At 34.7% G+C, this 24,026-nt stretch overlaps 2 protein-coding genes across 8 annotated transcripts in view; one reads left to right on the plus strand and one right to left on the minus strand.

Annotated features, from left to right (window-relative positions):
- Nucleotides 1–24,026, plus strand: part of LOC108567571 — an 82,525-nt gene that overhangs the window by 41,906 nt on the left and 16,593 nt on the right. For 5 of the 6 annotated variants that reach the window (XM_017928111.1, XM_017928117.1, XM_017928113.1 and 2 more), the window contains 2 exons: nt 5,919–6,095; nt 8,781–11,299. In XM_017928111.1, the coding sequence (XP_017783600.1) occupies nt 5,919–6,095; nt 8,781–11,299 (2,696 nt within the window). The remainder of the gene's footprint in view (nt 1–5,918; nt 6,096–8,780; nt 11,300–24,026) is intronic. The other variant, XM_017928114.1, reaches the window with a different exon arrangement.
- LOC108567572 (poly(A)-specific ribonuclease PARN-like domain-containing protein 1) lies at nt 15,033–17,339 on the minus strand. 2 transcript variants are annotated; one of them, XM_017928118.1, is made up of 7 exons: nt 17,144–17,337; nt 16,593–16,827; nt 15,687–16,535; nt 15,542–15,628; nt 15,387–15,478; nt 15,220–15,312; nt 15,033–15,159 (listed from the first exon to the last, which is right to left on the minus strand). In XM_017928118.1, the coding sequence occupies exons 1-7, from the start codon at nt 17,272–17,274 to the stop codon at nt 15,093–15,095; spliced, it is 1,554 nt and encodes a 517-aa protein (XP_017783607.1). In that variant the 5' UTR covers nt 17,275–17,337; the 3' UTR covers nt 15,033–15,092. The 2 variants fall into 2 exon arrangements, 1 of the variants encoding a protein (XP_017783607.1); XR_001891249.1 differs by having other exon boundaries at nt 15,077–15,159; nt 15,391–15,478; nt 17,144–17,339.

The following is a 24,026-nucleotide window of genomic DNA, read 5'->3' on the forward strand; positions in this document are numbered from 1 at the left end:
TTCTTATCATTTTATTTAATAAAAATACAATTTTCCTAAATTTTTCGTTAAAAAATATACATTAATTGACATATAAAACATTATTTTAAGAAATTCTAAATTCTTCTTATATTATTTTTATTGTAAATCCTTTTCTAATTGTAAGATAATTTTAAGAAATTCAAGTTTTTCCAAAAAAAAAACTGTGATAACATGTTTTATTTAACGTTTTCATTGAAAAACATTATTTAAAAACTTTCTAATTAAATTAAGATGATTAAAAAAAAATAGAAGATTTTATCCAATAAAATCATTATACTGTTGATAATAGTTGATTAATCAAATCAAAAAAATTTAGATTTAAAATTATGTCACTTGCATAAGTAATAATAACAATATTTATGTTATGTAGAAAATGTGTTGCTCATTAAACTCGTGTACTTTTTTTTTCTCTTGTGTTGTTTTAACTTAATTAATCATGAATAGAATAGTTGTGTGCTGTACCAAATAGAGAATTTCAATTACCGTTAGCAGCTCTTTGTATAACATCACGTAATATATGACTGCAATATTTCTCCATGTATAATTTCACACAATGAAATCATATATCCTTTCAAATCCAGTCGTTACGCCTGGGTATTGACTACAAATTTTGTTGGTAATCTTACCTTAATCTATATTAAATGACTCGGAGTTTGAATTTATAGTGTAAGACGGTTGGTAACCTTTTTGAATTGAAGAGCCATTTTTAAGATAATAAATATTTAGGGAGCCGAAGGCTGTGATTAGTATAGAATGGAATCAATGATTCTCAAGAGCCGTAAGCCCCTGGAATAGTGCAACCTCGGTTCCTGAACATAAAACTGAAACATCAAACATAATTGTAGTCGACAACCTTGGTCCCATTGAGGACAAAGTAATTGAAATATTTTGAATTAAATTGTAATTAATAATATTATGATAATATAGATTAAATTAAATCAATTTAATAATTGTAAATAGTTGAATAAAATATCTTTAAAAAACGTATCTAACAATTATTTTGAATCTAAATTGATTTTTTTTTTATTAAATATGATCATGAAAATATAATTTCAACAATAATGTGTGTATTAAGTAAACAAATTTACATGTTGTGTAAGAAATGAGATACGTAAATTATAAGTAAACCACTGACATTTGGTATTCAGAAACCTTGCGATGCAAGTCAAAAATGGTGGTGTTGTAGTCCAGGTGCATACATTACTCTGTAATTAAGTGCTCAACGTAACCTTAGCTACAAGGCATTAAGTCGCAACTGCATTAAATTGCGCATCTCATTTTACACCTACAATTTACTCCTCCGCAGTACATCAAAAAATTATCACGACCTTGATTCTACTCAATTGCAACATCTTATTATATACATACATAAAACTTACCAATTGATGCAAGAAATTTATAGATTTATAGGACAAAAAATATAAATTTTGTTTTTATTGAGATATTATTTGATTTATGAATAAAGCCTCGCATAGTAAATAAAATTTTATGCATTCAAGTCTCATTTTGTGCGATTTATTTTTTTGTGTATTTAGTACTTTGATTAGTCCGGTTACAAATAGTCCGGGTAGCGGAACAGCAATATTTTCGAGAAAACTCTTCATGTAACACAATTTATTATCAAATTACATCATAAATACAAGATTGATACATATTGTTTATAGATGTTCTAAAAACAAATATACAATTTTAAGTTAATTTCAACTAATTGGAAATTCCATTGTGCAACAAGAAGTAGGTCTTAAGATTATTCGTATTTTAAAACAAACAGAAATATCCAACGCAAGATATAAGTACTACTTTTTCAGTAATCTTGGCCTTAACAGTATTTTTTTCTTCTAAAATATTTCTTACAAAACAACGATTGGAATTTACTCTGTACATCACGATATGCAAGTTATGACGGATGTAAGAATGTTCATCAGAAATATTCAATTCCAATTTTACTATTAACAGACAGCATCAGTTACGAAACAGATCTGCTTGTTGCGAAACGTTTATATTCTTTATCGTTCCTGCCACGGTTTCAATGTCGCAATTACATTATGTTATTGTGTGGTTTCCGTGCGAATATCTTCTGGCTCCGCTGAAGATCTGACCCAATTTTCTCTTATTGTTCGTAATTTAATTAGTCTAACTTGCTTCTCTTCCCATGACTTTATTGTTTTATATAGACATTATAAAAAAAACACAAAGTAGAGAAAGAAGAGAAAAATAAGGTCTGATTGTTGTCCGGCACGTGAAAGAAATTTAATTTCAGCGCTCCACATTATGCAGCAATTTGTCGAACGATTAGTCGAAAGCCGTTCCATCTTCTCGGACTTTCATCCTGCTAGTCGACCGTGCATCCATCCCTGGCCGAACAGAACAGAAATAGTCGCAAAACGAGGTTTGCTTTATTTTCTGTCGCGCGGTACAAAAATACTGCCATTGTGCATATACAACATAAAAGTTGCTTCTTACTCATCAGAAAATTACCGTGTGCAAGTACAGGAAAACGAAACGAACAGGAAAGATATGATGGGACGATACTAAATTAGAATATATACTATAGCTTACATCCTTGAACTTTTCATCGGAGCGAAGAGGCAAGAAATCGCAACTCAATTTGGAACAATATTGTATCTATTTTTTTATTCATTCCTTCGCTTGCATAGTAGAATGTCGGATAGTAAAGATGGTAATCATCGCGAAACCACACGAGATCGCAATTGGAAATTTATTAGAGCGCTTGTCACACTTTTTTTATGTTCTGCTATTTGCGAATAATTAATAATAATATGAAAAACATAACATGGAACACCGCACATTCTATTCAAATATTCATCATTTAAGTCAGAGTTTCCCAAACTATGAAGAGTTCCATGAAAACCTAGAATTAAATAAATGCAAAATAAACAGAGTGTTCCGTGAAATTTCAGGATTTACGAAGTGTTCCGTTGCAGGAAATCCTGATTTAGGCAATTAACGTCATATTCGTGGTGGCACATCTATAAGAACTACAGACTTGCAGCCACTCCAATATATTTATTTAACCGCATAGAAATTACAACGTTAATTATCCTTTACAGCACATGAGCTAATAAACATTTATTTTGTAGAAATGAATGAAGAGAAAAATCTGTTAAATTTTATCAATCCATAATGATTATTTTATAATTTATTTATAACAAATTTTAACGAATCATTAAATTAATTTTATAAATTTAAAATTAAGCAGTCTCGACACATATTTAAAGTTTGTAGCCTTTCAGTAAAAAAGAAAAAATTCTGTTTTATTATCATCGAATTTCTAAATCAAATGAAGAAAATTCTTTATATTTTTCCAATCCATATTTTATTTGTAAACCGACAATATGTTATGACTCATTCTAGTTTTTGTTACAATTCGTACATTCAAATTTACTCTAACAAACAATTATATTTCTTTTTATTGTGTTTTCACTAAAAATGTTATTGAAGCGGAAATTGCGATTATATTTTGTATAAGTGAAAGAATCTGAACCGCGAAAAATTAACAACGAAATGCAATTTGTTCGGTTCCGTTTTCGACGAATTCATTTCCTTCGACTTTCTTTAATAATTGCCGTTTCTAAATTTGCAATTATTCAATTAAGCAACCAAATTGAACATTCCGTTTATTTCTTAATGCCAGCAATCACTTTCCACAAACAGAAACTGTGTTTACATTAATTACGAATTGCAATGTAAATAATGTACATCGAATCTCAGAAAATCTCTTGAAGATAATTTGATAAAAAAAATATGGACAATTTCTACTTGACTCGATAATTAAAAATAAATGCAAATGTTATGTAAAATTGTTATAAGCGCTATTTCTACATTACGGAATAAAATTTAATCCTTTTCAGTAAATAATTAACTAAGTTAGTTTTTTTGTAACACGTATTTTTTTAATTATAATAATATATTCTAACATTAAAATTATATGTTCATAGTTTAAATAACATTTAGTGTAAGCTTCAGTAAATTATAACAAATATAACGAGTTTATTATAATGCTTGAAAGTAAAATATGGACGTGTGTTAAGATTTACTTATGTAGTCTGTAACATCCATTATTACACGAGGAAAGTAAACATATCGAGGAAGAGTCTGTTGCAATAAACCTGATTTGCAATGTACGTCTATATTAACACTTATCTCCAACAGATGTCACGTATTTGACGAATTTAAGACTTGTCAAATGTGTTTAAACTATCTATACAAATTATGTAATAGAAGAATGTTACACATACATCTTGTTGATAGCATATTTGAAAAAATAGTGTTTAGTTGTTTTTATTGGTATATTTTAAAAACTCTTCTTATTTATATAATTCAAATTACTTTGAATTCTGCGTTTTATTGAAAAACACATTGAAAGTTCTCTAGATTTTTTTTATACATAAAATTGTAGATAGATATCTTCCGTAGTCGCCTCATTGTCATAAATATTGACATATGTTGTTGCAATAAAAGTTCACCGCTGGTGAACATATTGCTACGCAACGGCTCTTTTTTTTAAATTCCGAGTCTCTCGACGCAAAGAATATATACTGTTATGTCGAGATTTTAAACTAAATAGCATAAAATAATCAAGGATGGTCATTGACCTTTAGGTCCTTGGACAACAATTTAAATATTTTCATGAATTGTAAAAAGACTTACATTTAAATAAAATAAAAGGATAAAACTGTTATTAGTTGTAAGAAAAAGAAATACTATGCAAAAATTTGTTTTTATAAACATGAGATAGAGCTGATTCAGGTATTTCGAAGTGTTTCCGCTCGGTTATTTAAGTTTTTGCAGCTAGACGTGTTCAAAGGAAAGGGATTCTGGAAAAGTCGAGATTTTGCAGAACTGTGCACTCCGTCGCCCAAACCGGATACATTTTGTGTCTATTTATCGCATTCAAGTGTGTGTATATATATAAATATAGGAAAGTCAAGGCTGTCCACTGGATGTTGGGACGCACGTATTGTAAGTGTGAAGTGGAGAAGTCGTGCAATTTAAAAGTCGATAAACCGATAACTGCGTAATTCTATGCGACTGCTCCTTCCACCGAGCCATGGCATTAAATAGGATAGTAACCTGTCACCTACATAGTCATATCTTAAGCGAGAAATTGCGAAGCGTCTAATAATTTGCGATTTAATTTGCCGTTTCTGCGGAAATCAACTGGTATTAAAAATGATCGCCAAGGAATGGGAAAAACGTAAGGAACAGTCTTTACACGGAGAAGACTCTTTTGATAAGGCGCTTTCTACTGGAATATAGGTCCTTGCATATATAGGAGAGAAAGTGTCGATACATGACCGAACGCGTCTTTAATAATAACGTTGCAATTGCTATTGGTTTCTTAAAAGAACATATCGGATTTATTCATACTAATATTATTTATTTGCATCTTTCTATCTAAGCGAATGAAACGCTACAAAGTTCTAACTCTGTGGATCCTTGAAATTAGATTTGTGTTGATATTCGAACGACTGGAAACTTAAACAAAATATTTAAGAAATATCCGTTTTAAAAATGAACAAACAGACAAAAGACACTATATGTTTTTATCCAAAGAAATAAATGTTAGTTCACTTTCCATCGAATAGTAATATCACTTATTATTACCGATGTAATTGAGATTATTATTACTAGTGTACTATACTAGTACTATTACTAGTATTACTATATCAATATTATTTCAAAATTTCATTCTATGTTGTTTCAAATTGATTACATTGGATTGAAACATTTAACTCAAAAGTCTAATGAATTATGTTCAAAATTCGAGGTTTCTTTTTATTTATTATAATACTTGAAACACTATGTAATTTATAAAATGTGTTCGCATGAGAATTTTAGTGTAATAATGTTTGATCTATTCTTCGTTTTTGCAGATGCCGAATTATTTTTGCACGGCAGCAGTCCACCCTATGCCTATTTGGAAACGATCCAGGAAGAGACCTCCGATGATCTGCGGTCCGAGAGCGACCTATCCGAGTCAGAGGCCTCTCCAGCAGGATGGTTGGCCACCGATTCCGAATCAGGATCCGTGATACGCATCCACGCAATAGGTAATTAAAAGTCTTGATTTACTCCTTGCAGACTTGACAGCCGGAACCTGAAGAACGGGTTCTTCGGATAATCCATCCATTCATGTTGTACGTATCAGGTTTCTATGCACCTACGAAATTTGCAACCCATTATAGCGACGAAGCTTATTATAATACTGCAAAGTCCATTGACCAGACACTGTACTTTTGTTATGCAAAATCGTACTTGTTGTTTTTCACACACTCGTAGACTACAACAATTTTGATCTATTTAATTCAATGAATTTAGTTGCCTTGATTTATATTCAAAAACTTATACGTTTTCAATTATCTTATAAAGACGCATCTTTTTATATAGAAAAGTCGACTTAAAATTGGACATATATACAATTTTATAATTATATTTTCAACAAGCAAACAAACAAATTCTATTACAAACTATATTTTGTAAAATATTTTAAAGTTTGTTAGATAGAATTACTTGAATTACGAGTCTTCAATTTAACATAAAACTGTTAAAAGTCGTTTAGTTATAAGAACAACTACTAAACAAATAATGATTACTTTATTGAGACATTTATGAATCAAAGCATCTTATTCGGTTCTTCAGTATCTATTTTAATTCAAATGCAAACAGAAGACATCTGAAAATGTCTATAAAGATGTAACAACAAACAGTATTATTTTAAACCTGTAATTTCTGCTATTTATGAAGCAATTGTACTTAATTTAAACGGTCAATTGAAGACGAAAAGAGCGGCTTGGATTTCTTTCGTCGCAAGCCATTTAACTTTTAGATATTTAAAGCTAATTAAAGACGCACGCAATATGTCTTCGCATCGCGTAACCGAAGAACAAAAGGAAGCGGCATCTTGTTGACCCGCATTCGTGGCAATGACAACTTCCAGACATCCAGTCCCTTGAAACTACCAACTTATTGCAGATAATGTAATCAATCTGCACATTGGAAAGTTCATTTCAGTATTCGAAAGTCAGCGTTGCGTTTATCTTGCAACCATCGTTGGCATTTTTCAATGGTTTGCATCGCGCCGCGTAGGGACAACCAGAGATTCTTCTGCGAGCTGTGTGATATAAGAGGGAAAAATGTGTGTACGTGTGTACATCTTTTCTGTCTCCTTTTCTTCGTTTTTTTTTTCGAGTCTGTGGTCTTCTCGTACAAGAAACCGGTTATGTTCCCATCATCGCAACGATCATCATCATCGGGAGCGGCAGCAGCTCTTAGCCTGGTCGTGTTTTATGTCTCTTTAAATCTTCGTGGTGGTGAGGAATAGCGGTATAATGAATGCACATGAATGCGGTGCTCAGGCCATGGCGTGAAAGACGTTAAGTAGGCAAAGAGGCATACCATACAAAGAGAATGTGCGAAGTCTCCTCCTAATGATCTAATTGCGCGACGTACGTTTGGTTGCATAACACGATGCTCTTCTTTCACTCTTTTTACATCGACCTGTAACATGATGCAAACCATGGAGAATTGTGGGAATCGGTGGCAATTAAAAGTCATTTGAATATTTCCATTATATTCTCGTGGGAAAGGGATTGCATTAATTCGATTTATTAGACGATCTATGCCTTTCTTATCTTGTATTACGAATGAACTAATGAAAAAAATCTGTGCTAAAGATTACCAAACCCAATTACTTTCTCTATAGAAACTGAAAAGATTACAAACTTTAAAAGTATCTAATTTAGTGAGAAACTATGTCTTTGTTTAACAAATTATTCATGTAAATCGTTACGGTTACAAACATATAAGAACACCTTAAACTTAAGGTTTTATCAACATCTTCTATTTTTGAGAAATTTAGCACACAATTATAAAATTTATAGACAAGACAAATAATATATCCAACTTATATTCCAAAATACATTAATTAGATTTCCAATCCTTTCATATCATTTCGATCTTTATTCATTTTTTAATAAACATTGAGTAATATCTGTATTTTACTTATTATATTTTAGTTTCAATGATCTTGATATGACTTGTTAAAATTATAATTAATGTATATACTATATTATTAGTTGTATTGGTTTTCGCGAGAAGGCTGATTCATGATTTGTGTAATCAAGAATAATTGCGAAACTAATAGTTCTGTTGGCCTGGATAGAAGGCAAACAGGAAGTATTGTTTTATCCGCAACTGATTTATTAGCTTGTTGACATAATTAATTGCAGTTTTATCTTGTATCATTCCATATGGAAATAGAAACCAAATTCTGGAACGCAATAGATGCGCAACTCAATTATGCAACACACGTTACAGACGCGTTAGGAACTTATCTAACTTAAATTTAAGTTTTCATTAATTGTTATAATATTGTTTGTTTTTTCTCTTGATTCATTAAATTATGAATTATATAGCATTTTTCTATTACTTTTGGAAAATATAAATGAAGGTACAATTTCAAATTTTCTTGAACTCTTATCAACTATGGTTTATAAGAACAAATACATATTTTTTGTTTTGTTTTTTGAAAAAAATAATTATATTTTATATAGTCTTGTAAATGCACATAGTTTTGCGTAAATTAAATTAAGGTGCAATGAATGGATTTAACCATGTGGAGTTTAATCGGATTATCATCCATTGGTCGAAGGGTGTTTTAAGCCAATTTGAGCAGACATGCAAATCCTTTGTTCCCTCAGAAGCCTTTGATCTTACCCTAATTCTCTTTGTTGCAGAAGATTTGGAGTGTGAATCTGATCGTGAGGTGGCTTGTCCGGCGAAGAGGCGTAGGCAGGACATATTCCTGAGCGACGACGAATCTTGCCACTCTTTGAGCAGGTCAAGCAGTCTACTGCAATTTGAGAATCTCGAGAAACAATGCCAGGAAATTTCGAGCAGCTCGCCAAGCATCTTCTCCAGCTTCAGCTACGACTCACTGGAGAGAAAAGGGAACGTGAGTCCAGATAGTTTAGATAGGGACATAGACTCAGATTACTATAGGACATTGAAAATTGATGGGTTGCCGAAGAAGTGTAACAAAAGTAGAGATTCGTTGTTTTATAACAATAGTAATAATAGCAGCGACTGCAGTGCGGACAGCGAGGAGACTTTGGAGGCGGCTAGGTACGATAGTACTGCAAATTTGAAGACCTGGAGAAGCTTCGATGGGTTACACAGCAACACGCACAAAGTCAAAGTATCTGTGGAGAATCTGAGTGAAGATAGTGGGTACAGTGACCATTTCTATGTGAGGAATAAGTCGAGTAGCATTCCGAATATGGTCGTTGTGCAGCATGAGAGGGTGATGCCAGAAAGGAGTGTGTACAAGACGCAAGTGCAAATCGGCGGTGATTTTGAACATTACAGAAAGAGCAAGGAGCCCGGGTTCTGCGCGTACGACGGCGAAGTTAGCGGGAAGTTCTCGAGTAATTTCGGGATCAGTTATCATGATCTCAGCAATCTCGAATACCGCAGCAGTCCTCTGATTGATAGGTTTATGCGAAACGGTGCGGCCAAAAGGCGTTTAGCGGATGCGGTAAATATAGACAAGGCGTCGGAATGTTGCGTCGCGTCTAAATATAACACTGTGGCGTCGGCGAGTGAACCCAACTTGCTCAGTAACGCGACAGTCGAGCACCGAACAATTGACAACGAATACAACAAACAGGACTACTTCGAGGGTGCCGTGTGCGTGTCCAGCGTCCCGAAGGATCTGAACCTTGCCGGGGATTTGGGCCGTAATTGGTCTCAAAACTTTTCCTCAATCGCTGCAACCAACTGTAACCTGTCCGACATTATCGAAGACAAGATGCCAAAGTTGTCGCGATACCAGCGAGCCGAGTACGGCGACAAGATCACCATTCGTCTGAAGTACGACACGTCGAGTATAAGTTCAGCCTCCGACATCGAGCCATCTAATACATCTTTCAAACGCGAAGGTAGCTACTTGGAGGCTATGACAAATTCCATAGACAGCGATGAAGATTTCAAACCGCACAAGAAGAAGATTTTAGGCGAATTTGACAGGCAGATTTTAAAAGCAATTTCAGAGACGAGCATACAAAGTTTTGGCAAGAGTGCGGAAAAGTTGGACACAGTATTCACGTCGACGCCGATCTGCAAGGAGAACAGGAACGTAAAAAGTACGCCGGATCTAGCTGCAATCAATTTCGAGCACAGAAAGTTGGTGATGAATCGTAGCACGAGTACTAGCGGCGTTTCGGAGGATGAGAAAAACTTGAAACCGGCGAAATCCTTTAGCGGATCCAGTGGTTCTAAGGGTGTACATTTCAGCCCTGTCGTTGCGGAGGTTAACTGGAGGGATAGCGTCTCGACTGAAAGGGAGTCAAGTTACAGTTTATCCAGCAGTCCAGAACCTGAGGTAAAAGTGTCCTCGAGCCAACCGGAGCTGAAGTCACCGAATTGGCGCGGCGCTGAAGAGGTCGGACGCGAAATTATGAAAGAGCTAGCCCGAAGTCAGCCGGAGATTGGCGGAGCCAATGTTTACCACTCTCCCACTCCTCACAATCACGTGGCTATTGGTAACCAACAAGTGAAGGCAGACAAACAAAACAAACCAGTGCTCGCTATGGAGCCTGTTGTGAAGCAGCAGCAGCATCTGCAGTGCGAAATCCCTAACAAGGCGACAAAGCCTAACAAATTCGGGGGTTTCTTCTCTCGTATCGCAAGCTTTAGATTTTCTTCCAGGAAGAATGATGAGAAAAAAAAGAAAAAGATCATCGAGCATCCAGCGCTTAAGCCCACCGGGCAGCGTCTGGCCACCAAAGATGATTATATTTACATCCCTCTCAAGGGTCCCGATGAAAAGATCAACAACAATATAAATAAAGTGCAAGTTGATGGTTTAGTGCTGGACGACGGGGTAAGCGGGAAACCCCCGATGCCACCGAGGGTTGTAGGCGCTTGCGTCAAGCAGCAGCGACGTCAGGAGGCGGCCAGCACCACATTGGGGGCGGTTGCGCACGGCCAAAGACCTGACCACCGTAGGACTATTGATTCCGGGCTCCCCCGGCCCATGGAGCCGATGGGGTTGATCGAGACGGACCTCGACACAGAGGTGACGGTCATCACAAGTGGGGCCCATGCCAAGACTCGCAGCCTGATGAATCTGGGGGCAGAGGCGCCCCATCAGCACCAACCCCTCAGCCTCGCCGCCCCCGAACAACACCGTACCCACAGGCCGCACAAATCCATGGAGTTCCTCCTCGATAAACAGAATCTCAAAGTGGTTGAGGTAAGTTCTTTTTCAATATCAATACATTCGACATTCAACAAAGTCCCACATCCGTCAATATTTATCTGCCCTACTTACCGCCACAATATGCATATGATCTGCACCTTTTATCTTGCATCAAAAACACGTTCCCAATAAGTTTACTTTAAATATAGCGCTTCGAGCTCGCAATAAATCAATCAATCCTTCAAGTAAATATACTTCTTTAGCATTCCGCGCTAAGCATACATATATACGGTGTCGTTACTTTGAAACAATTCGAATCAACTCCGAAATGAAATGGTGCGAATATATTTTATACTAATATTTAATAAATCAATCAAATTATCTGCTGTCAATTCATAATATAATTAATTCGTTCTGCATTCAATATTTCCCCTTTGTCATTTTATTAAATTACTATAATTCACTTAACCCTTCTCTCCATAATTGGGAACGGAAAATTGCTAGGCAAAGTAATTTATTTTAAAGATCTTTCTCATATTGTAAAAAAGCTAATTTTCTCTTAAATTATAAACAAGAAACTCATAAGTTGAATGTATTCATATACTTCACAATATGTGAAAAGTCATACAAATGAAATGAAACCTTAACGAATTTATTAAAAACAAAACTGTGGGATTAATTTATATATTAATTAATCTCTTTATGTATAAAAATAACAACTTTTTTTAATTAAGTTAGAAAACTTAAATTAATATTGTAGTTAAGTACTAATTCATACATTATGTTTGCATTTTGTCACCTTTCCTTCTCAGGAATAATCGCTATATTTAAATTACTAAGGTTATTGTACCAAAAATTGCTCTAAACAAATGATATTATGTGTAGGTTGGAGTTAATTGAAACATTTTTGTTCTGGAAAATAAAACTGGCTAAAAATATGATTATTTCGATTGATTTTGTGCGTTTCAGAGAAACTCGATTACTCGTGACGCAATAGTAGCGGATTTAAATAAAACATTTACGTTTATAAATAATACGAGCTTTGGTATTCGAAGCGCGTTTCTGTTAATAATGACATAATATTTATTTGCGCGTTTCGAATTTACATCGCAAAACATCGACAGCCTTCAAATATTTATACAGGCCCCAAATATCTTCATTGAATTTTGTTTGAAGAATCGCAGATACAGGTGCAGAATTCACAAGAAAAAAAACCTGTGATTTATGCGCATAAAGTAAATTTGCAACCTGTTTGGGAAAGTTAGGATGCACAGAATAAAACCAAATTCGTGGGAAGCAATGCTTTTGATTAGCAGAACCGTTGCTTTCGTTTGTTCATCGTTTCCGGTTTAAACAGTCAGGATGTTCTCGATCAGAAAAGAGAGCCTCGGGTTGTTGTTGTGATGCTGCCACAAATTGACCAATTGTCGGATGGACCACATAAATCATCCGTCTAATTACAGTACAATGCTTGCGCTTGGACGGATTCCATCGGTCTTTAATTTTCGTCTGGGAAAGAAATTATTATTTTATTCGGACGCCCACGATCATTCTCGCAACAATATCGTAGGAAACCCATGGCACGGAAAGAAATCACAGTTAACCTTTGATTTGGCTTTTGTGGGTCATATATTTTCTTCTATTTTATTTTTTTCTACTTCCGAAAACAGAAACACCGTTCCTAGGTTTCGTATCGCTACTACCATTCCGTGCGATTCTTTCTCCCGATTGTAGTACTTTGCAGATAGCGAAGAACACAATCGATAATTTTTCCCATATATAGGGAACGGAGGCTGCAGCACTGACACAATTTCCCCTATTGTGAACGAACACAATTTCGCTCCGCTGAAGTCTTGCTCCTCCTCTCTACCTCACTGCTCACGATCGCTGAAAACCTTCGAAGTTCAACGCAAACACACCCACGCACTTAACGGATGTTGGTCTCGAAAAAAAAAGGTATTCAGCTCGCACCGGAAAAGACCAACGAAACTGCTTCCGCAAAGGCAAACGTGTATCCAAAATAAAAAGAAAGAAGAGAAAACACACCTCCGCATATGCATTGTGTGATATATGTTTATCATTATTTTGTGTCGGAACCGTTCTACCGTTGCTTTTTTCATTTCGTTTCGTGCCGTACTACAGTTCACCGTGCGTGACGGGGCATAATTTACTATTCATTTTTAGTCCACCCGAAAACGCACAACTCCAACCCAGTATGCTCAAACTCCTTAATTAATTGCGATGTTTACATAACTCTATTTTGCAACTGATACTTTTCACTTAACCGGATCCGGTCTTAGCACTTCTAAATTAAAATATGATAAAACGCTGATAAAACCCTCAAATGAAAAACCATGTGCAATGTTTACAATTTTAAAAGTAAACATCTTTAAATATCCTGGAATTAATCAATTAATCTAAAATTAATTTTAATCGATTGATATAGTAATTGTATAACCTGATATGAGAAGACAATTCTCCAATACTGAATAATGAAGTATTTACTTGCAAGTAATAACAATATTTTATTGGCAGCTTTGAAACAAATCCAACTTTTTAATTGCTTCGCCCCTATTGAAGCCAATTTTAAAGTTTTATCCTAGTTTAATATTACTACTATCAGTTTCATTAATTAATGTCTAAAATAGGTTAAAACCTATATCATATTTCCAACTTCAATGATTATGATATTAACTTTATTCTAATAATGTTATGTTACTGTTATGAAATATTAAATTAGTGATATTTTATAGCAAATTTTTAGCAAGTAAATGACTAATAAATGTTACAAAATCAAAAACGCTTCAGTTGTAATAAATCCCTTTTTTCATTGATTTCAAATAATTAATTGGTAATAAATGTGTTGAAACGAAGGCAATTTTATGTGTTAATTGAACATTATGTATCTAGAGGTACATTTATCATAGCATGATTCTTATAATTCTATAAATTTTATATAATTGCTTAATTTTCTTGTAACATAATTCGATTAAATTAATTATTCTGTAAATTACAAAAGTTTATGATAGTCCTCCACACTTAACGAGTTCTGAAGGTTTTATAGCAAAAAGTGAATTGCTGTTCTCGGAAGTCTCAGGCCAAAAGGTTACATTAATTAAATATTCATTCCAGTTTTCAAAAAGGCTACATTATATCGGGGCTTCGTACTTAGACCTCGTTCCTAGATAAGTAGGATAGGTAGATTTACAAGACCCCAATGCTTTGAACTACTTACAACTGGGCTTCGCAATAAAAGATAAAATTTATGAATGAACCAATTCATTGGAAGAGTAGAAAAAGGAATGTCCGTTGCAGTTGGAAGCGATAACAATAAAATCAATAAACCTGCCTTCAGATATCTAAACAAAATAATTATCTGTTTTCACCATAATCAACGTCAGGTGAAGATGAGCCAAAGTAAAAGCAAAGCAGATTTTATAGCTACTATACTTTCATATCCATAAAATAACCTTCTACGCGAGAGAACGAAATTAAAAACATGTGTATATTTTTTATATTTGAAATGTGTGTTTGATTACCAATAATCTTGACCTTATGTATCGATTTTCAATATGAAATTAAATAGGCAATACCAAAGTCCTGCAGTTCAAACCAGCTTAAACAAACAAAACTCAAATACATGTTATTTTTTTGTTATCGCCGCAAAGTGAGTAATTGTGTTTGTTTACAATGTTTTCATTTTTTTTCGGTTCATGGTCTTCGAGCGACTTAATTTAACAGTTTAAAGGAGGAATTTATGCAAGGATTTAATTGTACACTTTCTACATTGTTTTAAATATATATTGTTTAGTATAATAAATACATTATGTGAGTCGTTAAAATGGGTTCATTTTCTGAGTGTTTCTCGGAAGAGCAATGCCATTAGGAATCCGGTAGATGTGGCCAGGGCACCCCTAATAATCAAAAAAAGTATTGTTTAAATGCAAAGGACGAATGTTAAATGAAATGATTACCAAATAATCATCCGGTTGTTCGGCCAGGTCGTGCTGTACGGTTTCACGGTGACTTCGTGGCTATCCTTGTATTTATTCAAAATCCTTCGAGCGCTGTGAAAAATGAAAATGATTTTTTAATGGAACCACTTGAGTTCGGAAACAATTTAGTTTTCCATGTGCACTACCTGCCGTGATTATCGACTGCTATGATGGCTGACTTTTTACCGGACAGAGGCTTCACTTCCACATAGCCGCACGTATCGAGCGTCGATGTTAACTGTAAATCAATTCGCAAAACACAACAAATGAATTCTGGGCACATAAAGAAACTTCTCTACACCTTTGTTAAATCCAAAGGCCTATTCGATTTGTTCTTGGCGATGAGCAGTGACGGCCTCAGCGATTTCGGATCGGGTCCATCTAATTTCTAATCAATAACAGACATATTTTTTTAAGAGATATTTGGCGCCGTTCTTTTGGTTTACCATATGGGGACTGGAACACCTGATGAGATTTATGCAGTTCTTTAAGTTAGCGACTGCGGCTAAATGCTCGGTAGTTGTTAAGTACCGATTCTGCTGCATTAACGTATTGGAGGCTAATATGTGGGCCATTCTGATGAAGATGTATCCGGTACAGTAGGAATCCCAACCGGCGTCGTGGAAATGATCAAAAGAGCTGCGATCGATCTGCTGTATGAAAGGAGAGCGCATCGCCAAATGCCTTCCGCCCGAATCCTTGTAGAACTCGTAGTAATCCTCCAAAGCCGCCAATCTCAGCCCGTCGGGGATTTTGATTTCCCTGCTTATTTTCTTGGTGTCATACACGCTCGGAAACAAAGCCACGAACGAGCTTTTGAATTCGGCGTAGCTTTGCGGAAGAGGCGCTTCGAATGTGTTGTATAACAACAATAGGTCCATGTAAGGATTATGACCTACGAGCGGTTTTTTACTCTGCACCAGCAGTCGGAATATGTTCGTAAAACCTAGAGCGCTCTTCATAGTCTCATCCTCCAGGGACCAATCCACTGCCTTTCTGGAGACCATAAAAACATCGTCCTTCACGTACGTGTGGATATTCTTAAAGTACTTTCTAATAATTTTATGTATGCAGTAGCACATCTCGAAGTTAGTCCTGTACTTCTCGTTGATAGCCGGCAATGGTAGTTCGTCTTCCAAATCCTTCTTATTTAGCCAAATCGAAATCTTTTTTATCTCTACGTCTATGAACGCGCTGAGAACCTTATTTTCCGCGAAGAAGTCATCCGATTTCATTATCTGCAAGAATTCTTTCTCTTCTTGGCGATTCAGAAACGGCAGCCCCCTGTAAATCAACTACGCAAGTGCTATTAAAAACGACAGCACATAAGACACGCAGTTTTTTTTTGGTACCTCGTTGAAATCGAATTTGTTCTCGCAGAGGAACTGAAAACTCGACGCGCTTAAAGTTAAGTTGCGGCTTTGGCGGAGGAAAGGCCTGGGCCACAAGTAAAACGTGAAAGTCTCGCATGTGTATGTGCCTTCTTTCACGTTGTTTTTGAAAAGCGATAAACCCACTTGTACAGGAATCACTTGGCTAACTGTTGAACGGTGTTTCGTATAGCGATCTGCAATAGAATCGAACAAACTGCAAGAAGAGAATATCTCTTATTAATTAGAGGAGAGCGCCACGGGGTCAGGAAGGTTCTCGGGTCAAGTCATGGCATGCGTTTCGCTTAAAAAATCTTCGGGTAATAGAGATAATCGAGTAGCAGCAGCGGAGCCGATTCAATTGTTTACGCTTCGAACGTGTGCAGCTCGTATCTGGCAGATAGTGCCGGTAGCAATGCGCGCAGATTTGGATCCAAGTTGAGTGCAGGCAGGTATGGACAACAACAACACTGCACTTTGGACACTCAAGTATAAATGGTATTGTTAAGGTTATGTTATAGGAGGAGGCTTGCCTGCGTTTCTCGTTGTCCTCGACGTACAGGGCCGTAAATTCCAAGTCGAATGCAATGAATTTGCACGTGGAAATGGCATCTCGGATGCGGGGATAATTTTCGTTGAAGTTCTCCACAGTAATCCGCGTCATATCGACGATCCGCAACAACTCTTTTATTTATAGCAACGAACGCCGACAGCTCTGAGCAGACGGTGGTAAAACGGCAAACAAGTATCGGGAGGCGCCAAATTCGAAAAATTCTGCGACTTTAACCTACTTACAGATTGCTGTTCATGCATTATTAATGGCGCATCTGTGTTTGTACACAATCCAATGCCTCCGCTTGCTGCGACCACCCATTCAAGCCTCGGCCAGGCCATAAATCAAATGTCATTTGCTGATCCAGCTTTAAAAATAAATAAAGAAGTGCGGCGCTTCGCGACGCAAAACCAGCTTAATTGCTTAATTAAATGTTATCTCTCGATTAAATTATCCGCGATTTGCTCCATTGGATTATTCAATTCCAGAGCTACAGCCAATTGGAATTGCGTTCTCGCAATTGAGCACCAGCAAAACGCAAGATGTTTATCTGGTAAATTGATATTATTGATGCGGTCTCCTTTCATCCGATTATCGCTTCAATTCAATTGAGCAGAATCTCCAAAGGCACTTATTTCAGATCGATCCACTTTTCTGGGACACGCTTCTTCCCGAAGCGAGAAACAAAAGCAAAACTCAAGAAAGTCAACTCTTCAAGAAAAAATAAAACATAAACTTAATTATCTTTGCCCCTGGCAACAAATAATAATTCTAATCTCAATAGACAACATTCATTGAAGTAAAGAGAGGATCATTGCACATAAATTGTTACCATTCATTTTTCAACAATCAGAGAACATATTATCCACTTGAGATGCGATTTGTCTGGGGGCTCCTCAAGTGCAAAGAATCTGTTAATAATATACGAAGCTTGCGGTTTATTTATAAGGACAAGAATTCTTTAGCTTCGTTATTAATGCACGGAATTGTGGGTATGCAGTTCAGAACTATTTCCAACTGATTACATTTTCTTGCCGGATGCATTCCACCCGAGGACCGCTGCCAACTTTATGAGTATGTGCAGGAAATAAAACGGAACAGCAAATCAAAACAGTTTTATTACACAAACACTTTAAACTCTATCATTTCAAGAGGCTTGTAAAATCGGAATAAATCGAAGTCATCTCATTCGAGGTCGTCGGCACAAAAATTATGTAAGAATCATCGGTGAAATTGATGAATTGTGAGAAAATGAGAGCAACAAAAAAAAGCGTGAATAATATATTCGCTCTAGTTAATTTATTTTTATATAACCAAATCTGAGAGGAAGATTGTTCCCAGGAGGATGCAACGCTGGGAACGGCGCGTTCGATTTCACAAACATTTTCCGGATATTAATCCGAAGTGAAAAGCTATTAGTAGGTCGTAACCCTTACAATGATATACCGCTGTTTTACAGCACTTTTGGAGCTGCTCCACCGAAAAGTTATCTCGTAAATCTTGTGGTTAAGTAGGAAACTTCGGGCGCCTTCGAAGGTGCTAATTAATCATGTTTTTTTAAATGCAAATAAACCAACCGCAATAAAACTTTTTATATACGTATAATAATCAGAATTCTTCAGGTAAAATGTTACCACAAAGGGTAGAAAGAAACCTACATTATTACTTGTAAAAGATATTAAAAAAAATCATATTTTCTTTATAACTTTATTATTCACAAAACTTAATATGGAAACAACGAAGAAGAAATAACTTGAAACAAAATATTAACAAGTATCTAAAGAAAACAAAGTTTTCTACTTATTTAATTACTAATTAATTGGTATATTTAAATTTCATATTTAAAAAAATAAATTGAATTTAAGATATATCAGTTATTTTACTTAACGTAAAACAACCTGAAAGTACAATGACTGCTGCTGTTTCTACTTTCCAGGAAAGATTTTTCTTTGAAGCCAGACCATATCGATCAATGTAAATACCACAACCTTAAATGTCTTTTAATCAAATCTTATTTAGAACTTACATAACCAGTTGTTATAAATGAGTCACTATTCTCGTAAATTTACACCAAACATTTTCAAAATTAATTCCTTTTCTTTATATGATATTAATAATTTTAAGTTCCATTGTTGCATTTCTTAATTATTTTAATGACCTAGGAAATTTTAATTAGTAAATGATCTATCTTTTGTTGAATATTTTAAAGTATTTTTTAATGATAATTATAGAAGATTTAATTGAGAACGTAATTTTCTCACAAGTTCCATTAATTAATGATTTTATGGAGTTTACAAATATTAATTAGGAAAATAAATCGATCGATCGTTTGCACGAATTTGGCAAAGAATAGCCGTGATTCAATTAAACTTAATTGTTTCATCTCGCTTGATTAAATTGATCGGAATGCTTCGTGAGATTCCATCCATTTCGTTTGGCCGGGCGTTAGGTGAAATGGAACAGATTTAAATTTAGTTTTATATCCAACTGAAAACGAGTTAGCAAACTTTGAGAGGATTCAAATCCAGCGCAGCTCAGCGAGGCGAATTTGGAAATACCGCAGATTTAGCATATCTTAAGCCGCCCTTTACCCCCGCAGGAATACAACCGGCAAGACTAATTATTAATTTCTAAATACCAAACTCAACTTCTCTGCTGATTGTATAATTACAGAAGTAACGGGAATTAGTTTCATATATAAAAATATGAGAAATAAGTCGTACAGTGTAATTTACATTTGCATTAAAAATGGTTATGACCACCACATACTATTACCAGACTTTTCTAAACTTTGCAGTCGATGCGTGTGGGCAGCCGCAGGTTATCCACTCAATTAACCCACATCGCAGTGGGCTTTGCGCTAAGTAACATCGGTTACGCAATCTCTACTCCTCTGTTATACTATTTTGTTTTCTTCATTCTTTTTCTCCGCGCTTTCTAATTAACATTTTGGGTCTTCTCTTCTCTCATGCGAATTCCCCATTGTCATAGTGGCGTGTCATTATGCGCATTGCTAATACATAATTTTTCATCTCGGGGAGAGTTCTGTTACAGTTGAGGTGTGTTTGTTGGTGTTTCCATTTAGAAACTCCTCGCGCCATGCTCGTCCTCTCTGACCTAATTGATGTCACTGCAATTTGCGCTGAGTGCTCTCGGGACTTAACGAACTTATCTTAGTAATTCATCATAAGTTAACATTTTCCCCACACGATGAATCTTCGTCGAGCAATAATGGTGGTTTCGTAAGCGATTCCGGGCAAAACTAATTGAGTTGATCACCGGAAAGACTCTCCTAATTGCGTTTCGTTTAAGTGATCTCGATCTCGAATTTTTTTCTTAGCAGGATTCGATTTTGCTTCGTCGAAAGGAATTCGACCAAAAATATTATCCAGATGGTTACGAGTTGCGTCGTTGCAGAGGAGTGTTGTGAAAGAATGGAGTGGTCTATGTCTTGTCTTGTGTATATATATGTGTGAGTGTGGATTAGTGTGTAGTACTTTTATTGGATGCGGCTCATTCACCCTTGAGGGCAAAAGGTCAAATGGACGGCCGCTGATCCGACACACGTTTAATTGTGAACGGCTATATAGCTGGATGGATGATGATGATGATGGCGATGATGATGATCTCGCGTCGCTCCTTCATCTCATCGCACCATTATAAACATCTTAGGTACGGAAAACGCATCTGGTTTCTGTAAACATTCGAAACAGATTAAAGCTCAATTAACATTCCGCGCCTGCAGAATTGGAAAACGCTAAATGGATTGAAGCAAGAGAGATCCATCGCGCGAATGGATTTTATTTTAGGATCTTCTCCGATTCGCTTAGGATAGCAGGATAGGCTCTGAACAGATTCGCTTCTATACATGCTGCAAACGTGATATTAATTAAAATGTCTCGTGCGGATTAACACAATTCACTTAATATTACAAATTTCCTAACTTATTCCTGATTTTTTTTACATTCTACTAAATTGACTACTCTTATTGTTTTGATTATTTAAAATTAAGAAAAATCTTCTAGAATTTCCAATATAGTAAATATATTTAGAATAAAAATAGAGAAAATCAAAATCCAAATATTTGTTTTGTAATGAGTAAATGATATTATTTATAGATTAATCTTAAAGTCAATACAAAAAAATAAATAGATATTTAAAATATACATTTCCGGTAATTTACACATTTTTATTCAAATAACTGATGAAATAATTTCATATTTCGACTTTGCATTAATACTTTTAGTAATATTTTTCAAACACTTGCAAAATTTACTTGTCAAGTATCTCATAAAAGTAATACGCAATGAAATAATTTAATGATAGTTTCTAGTATGAAAGTACAGAAAAAGAAAATGTAATAATTGGCGGTTGTTTATTGATCGAAACTGAAACGTTAACCTAATAGCCTATAAAGTAAATTACAGAATTGTAAGTTAATTGTAACTTACTACTTTTCAAATTAATTGATACTTGTGAAACCGTGTCATCATCGACTAGCAGTTCAAAATTGTAAATCATTTTGAAGACAGGATGGAAGTGTCAATGTTCTTCTTAAAAGCAATTGCATCATAGATTTATAGCATATTCGAAGTATTTTAGGCTACACTTCAAACACTTGTATACTTTGAACTTTATATTTATGGGGAAATCATTCTCATATTCATCTTCATGTTTGTATTTCATTTTCTTATAACCTGAATGAACTATTTAAAGATCGAATAATATTGAAATTATGTTATGTAAAATGTATCCAAATCTTATATAAGTAAAATTTGTAAGTATTTGATATGTAAAAATTATAATTCAATTAACTTTTATATATAGGTATAATATTATAGTTTGAAGATTGATGTCTGTTAATGATAAACAGTTTAATAAAATTAAGAACCATGTGGTTAGAATTGTACTTAGATGGGTGATTTGTACCCTTTCCAAATTTTAACAGTATAGTAAAAATATGTCATGATTTGTTATGTAAAGTTAAGAAACGTACGATACGGATTACATTAGGATGGTTGATTTGTATTCTTCATCAAATGTTAATTACAAATCTGTTTAATAAACAGCACAAAATGTACATCCACAGTCGGAATCTCCTCCATCATTTACTACAAAATCGTATGTAATTTCGATGTTTCCGCGTTTCGCTTTGCCAGTCGAGGCAAAACAGGGAAAATTAGAGCGGAAATGAAACGAAAATTGAGTTTGATTTTTATCAACAGACTTTCGTGAAAAGGCATTTCCAGCAACAATGATAAAAAAAAATGGTAATAATAACAACAACAGTGTCGTGTACATCTGTGAGAGTACAAAAGGCGTGCTCGAAATCCATTTAGGTATCGCTTATCATTGCCTCGACGACACCGACGACCGGAACTTTATTATTTCTCTCCCCCATTCCGGCGCTTGCAGAAGTTGGACTGAAATACACGATTCGAAACCTTGAATTCCTATTTCACGTTCAAATGCAACCGTGAAATATACATACACAACTGCACGTCACCCCTCACCCTACTCCGTAGCAATCAGATTTCACATAGCATTTTCTATTTTTATAAATAGTATATAAGAAGGGCGAAGAGGAAATTACATTTCTCGATGGAAACTTTTTCATATTTAATAAAAAAAAAATGTTATTATTATTACGGTGATTTTACTATGACGAATTGGATCGGCGAAATATAACATTTTATTAAAAAAAACATTGCTTTTCATCATTTGACAGTTAATAAAAGTTAAGCAACGACACTGATAATAATTATATGGATTGAAACATGCAATGACAGCAAATTATTGACAGTTGTTGTTAAATGACAATTGAAAGAGGATTACGAAAGTTAAGCAACATTTATCACTGATATTACTAGAACGAAGATTGACAGTTTGAATACAGCTAGTTAATGTTTGACAGATAACGAAAGTTAAGCAACGGCATTGATAATAATTGTATGGATCAAAGAATACAATGACAGCAAATGATTGACAGTTCGTGTTAAATAACATAGCCAACAATTGAAAGATGATTACGAAAGTTAAGCAACATTTATCACCGATATTACCTGGATGGAGATTGACAGTTTGTGATAAATATAGCTAGTTAATGTTTGACAGATAATGAAAGTTAAGCAACATATGACACTATTATTAATTTTAATGGTAACAAATCTACTAAAAATAATATTTGCTCATTCAGAATTGAGTTATATATATACATCAAAATTAGCTGAAATATGGAAGAAAATATGCTAACAATTATGAAGATTTTGTACAAACCTATTTCCATTATGACAATTTCATTGGATAACCTTCGGTTTAACCTTAACCCGCGGATGATCGTTATTATATGCGAACAGGACTGTTTATCGAGACCGCAACATATGTCTGCTTTATCTTTTTTTTTAATTGCATATGTATACTGATAAACGAAATATTTCCATGAGCTTCAAATAACTAAATGTTGCGTTTGAATAGTTGTAAATGTGCAATAACATACTGCTTTTTAACACATTCATGATGCCATTTTGTCATGCAAGAATTTCGATCGAAATACATACTTTTCATTACAATCTTGCACGATGCTAAATTCTAGATTTAAGATTTCATTAATTCAAAGTTTTTAGTATACATTTAGTCACGCAATCTCTTAATATATATTTATTTTAAGCAATTTGTCAAAGAAAATAAAAAAGATTTAAAAAAAGATATAGTTTAATTATGCCTAGTTTCTTATAAGGAAAGGCCTAAGGACATCGTTTTAAGAATTGAATCGAGAATTACTTATGCTAAGAGAACTTTCTGAAATTTCAAAATTGATTAATTATTATAATGTCCTTGAATGCAACATATTTCCTGAAATAATA

The sequence above is a fragment of the Nicrophorus vespilloides genome, unplaced genomic scaffold (assembly GCF_001412225.1).
Source record: "Nicrophorus vespilloides isolate i.1.1-1 unplaced genomic scaffold, Nicve_v1.0, whole genome shotgun sequence".
NCBI lineage: Eukaryota > Metazoa > Arthropoda > Insecta > Coleoptera > Silphidae > Nicrophorus > Nicrophorus vespilloides.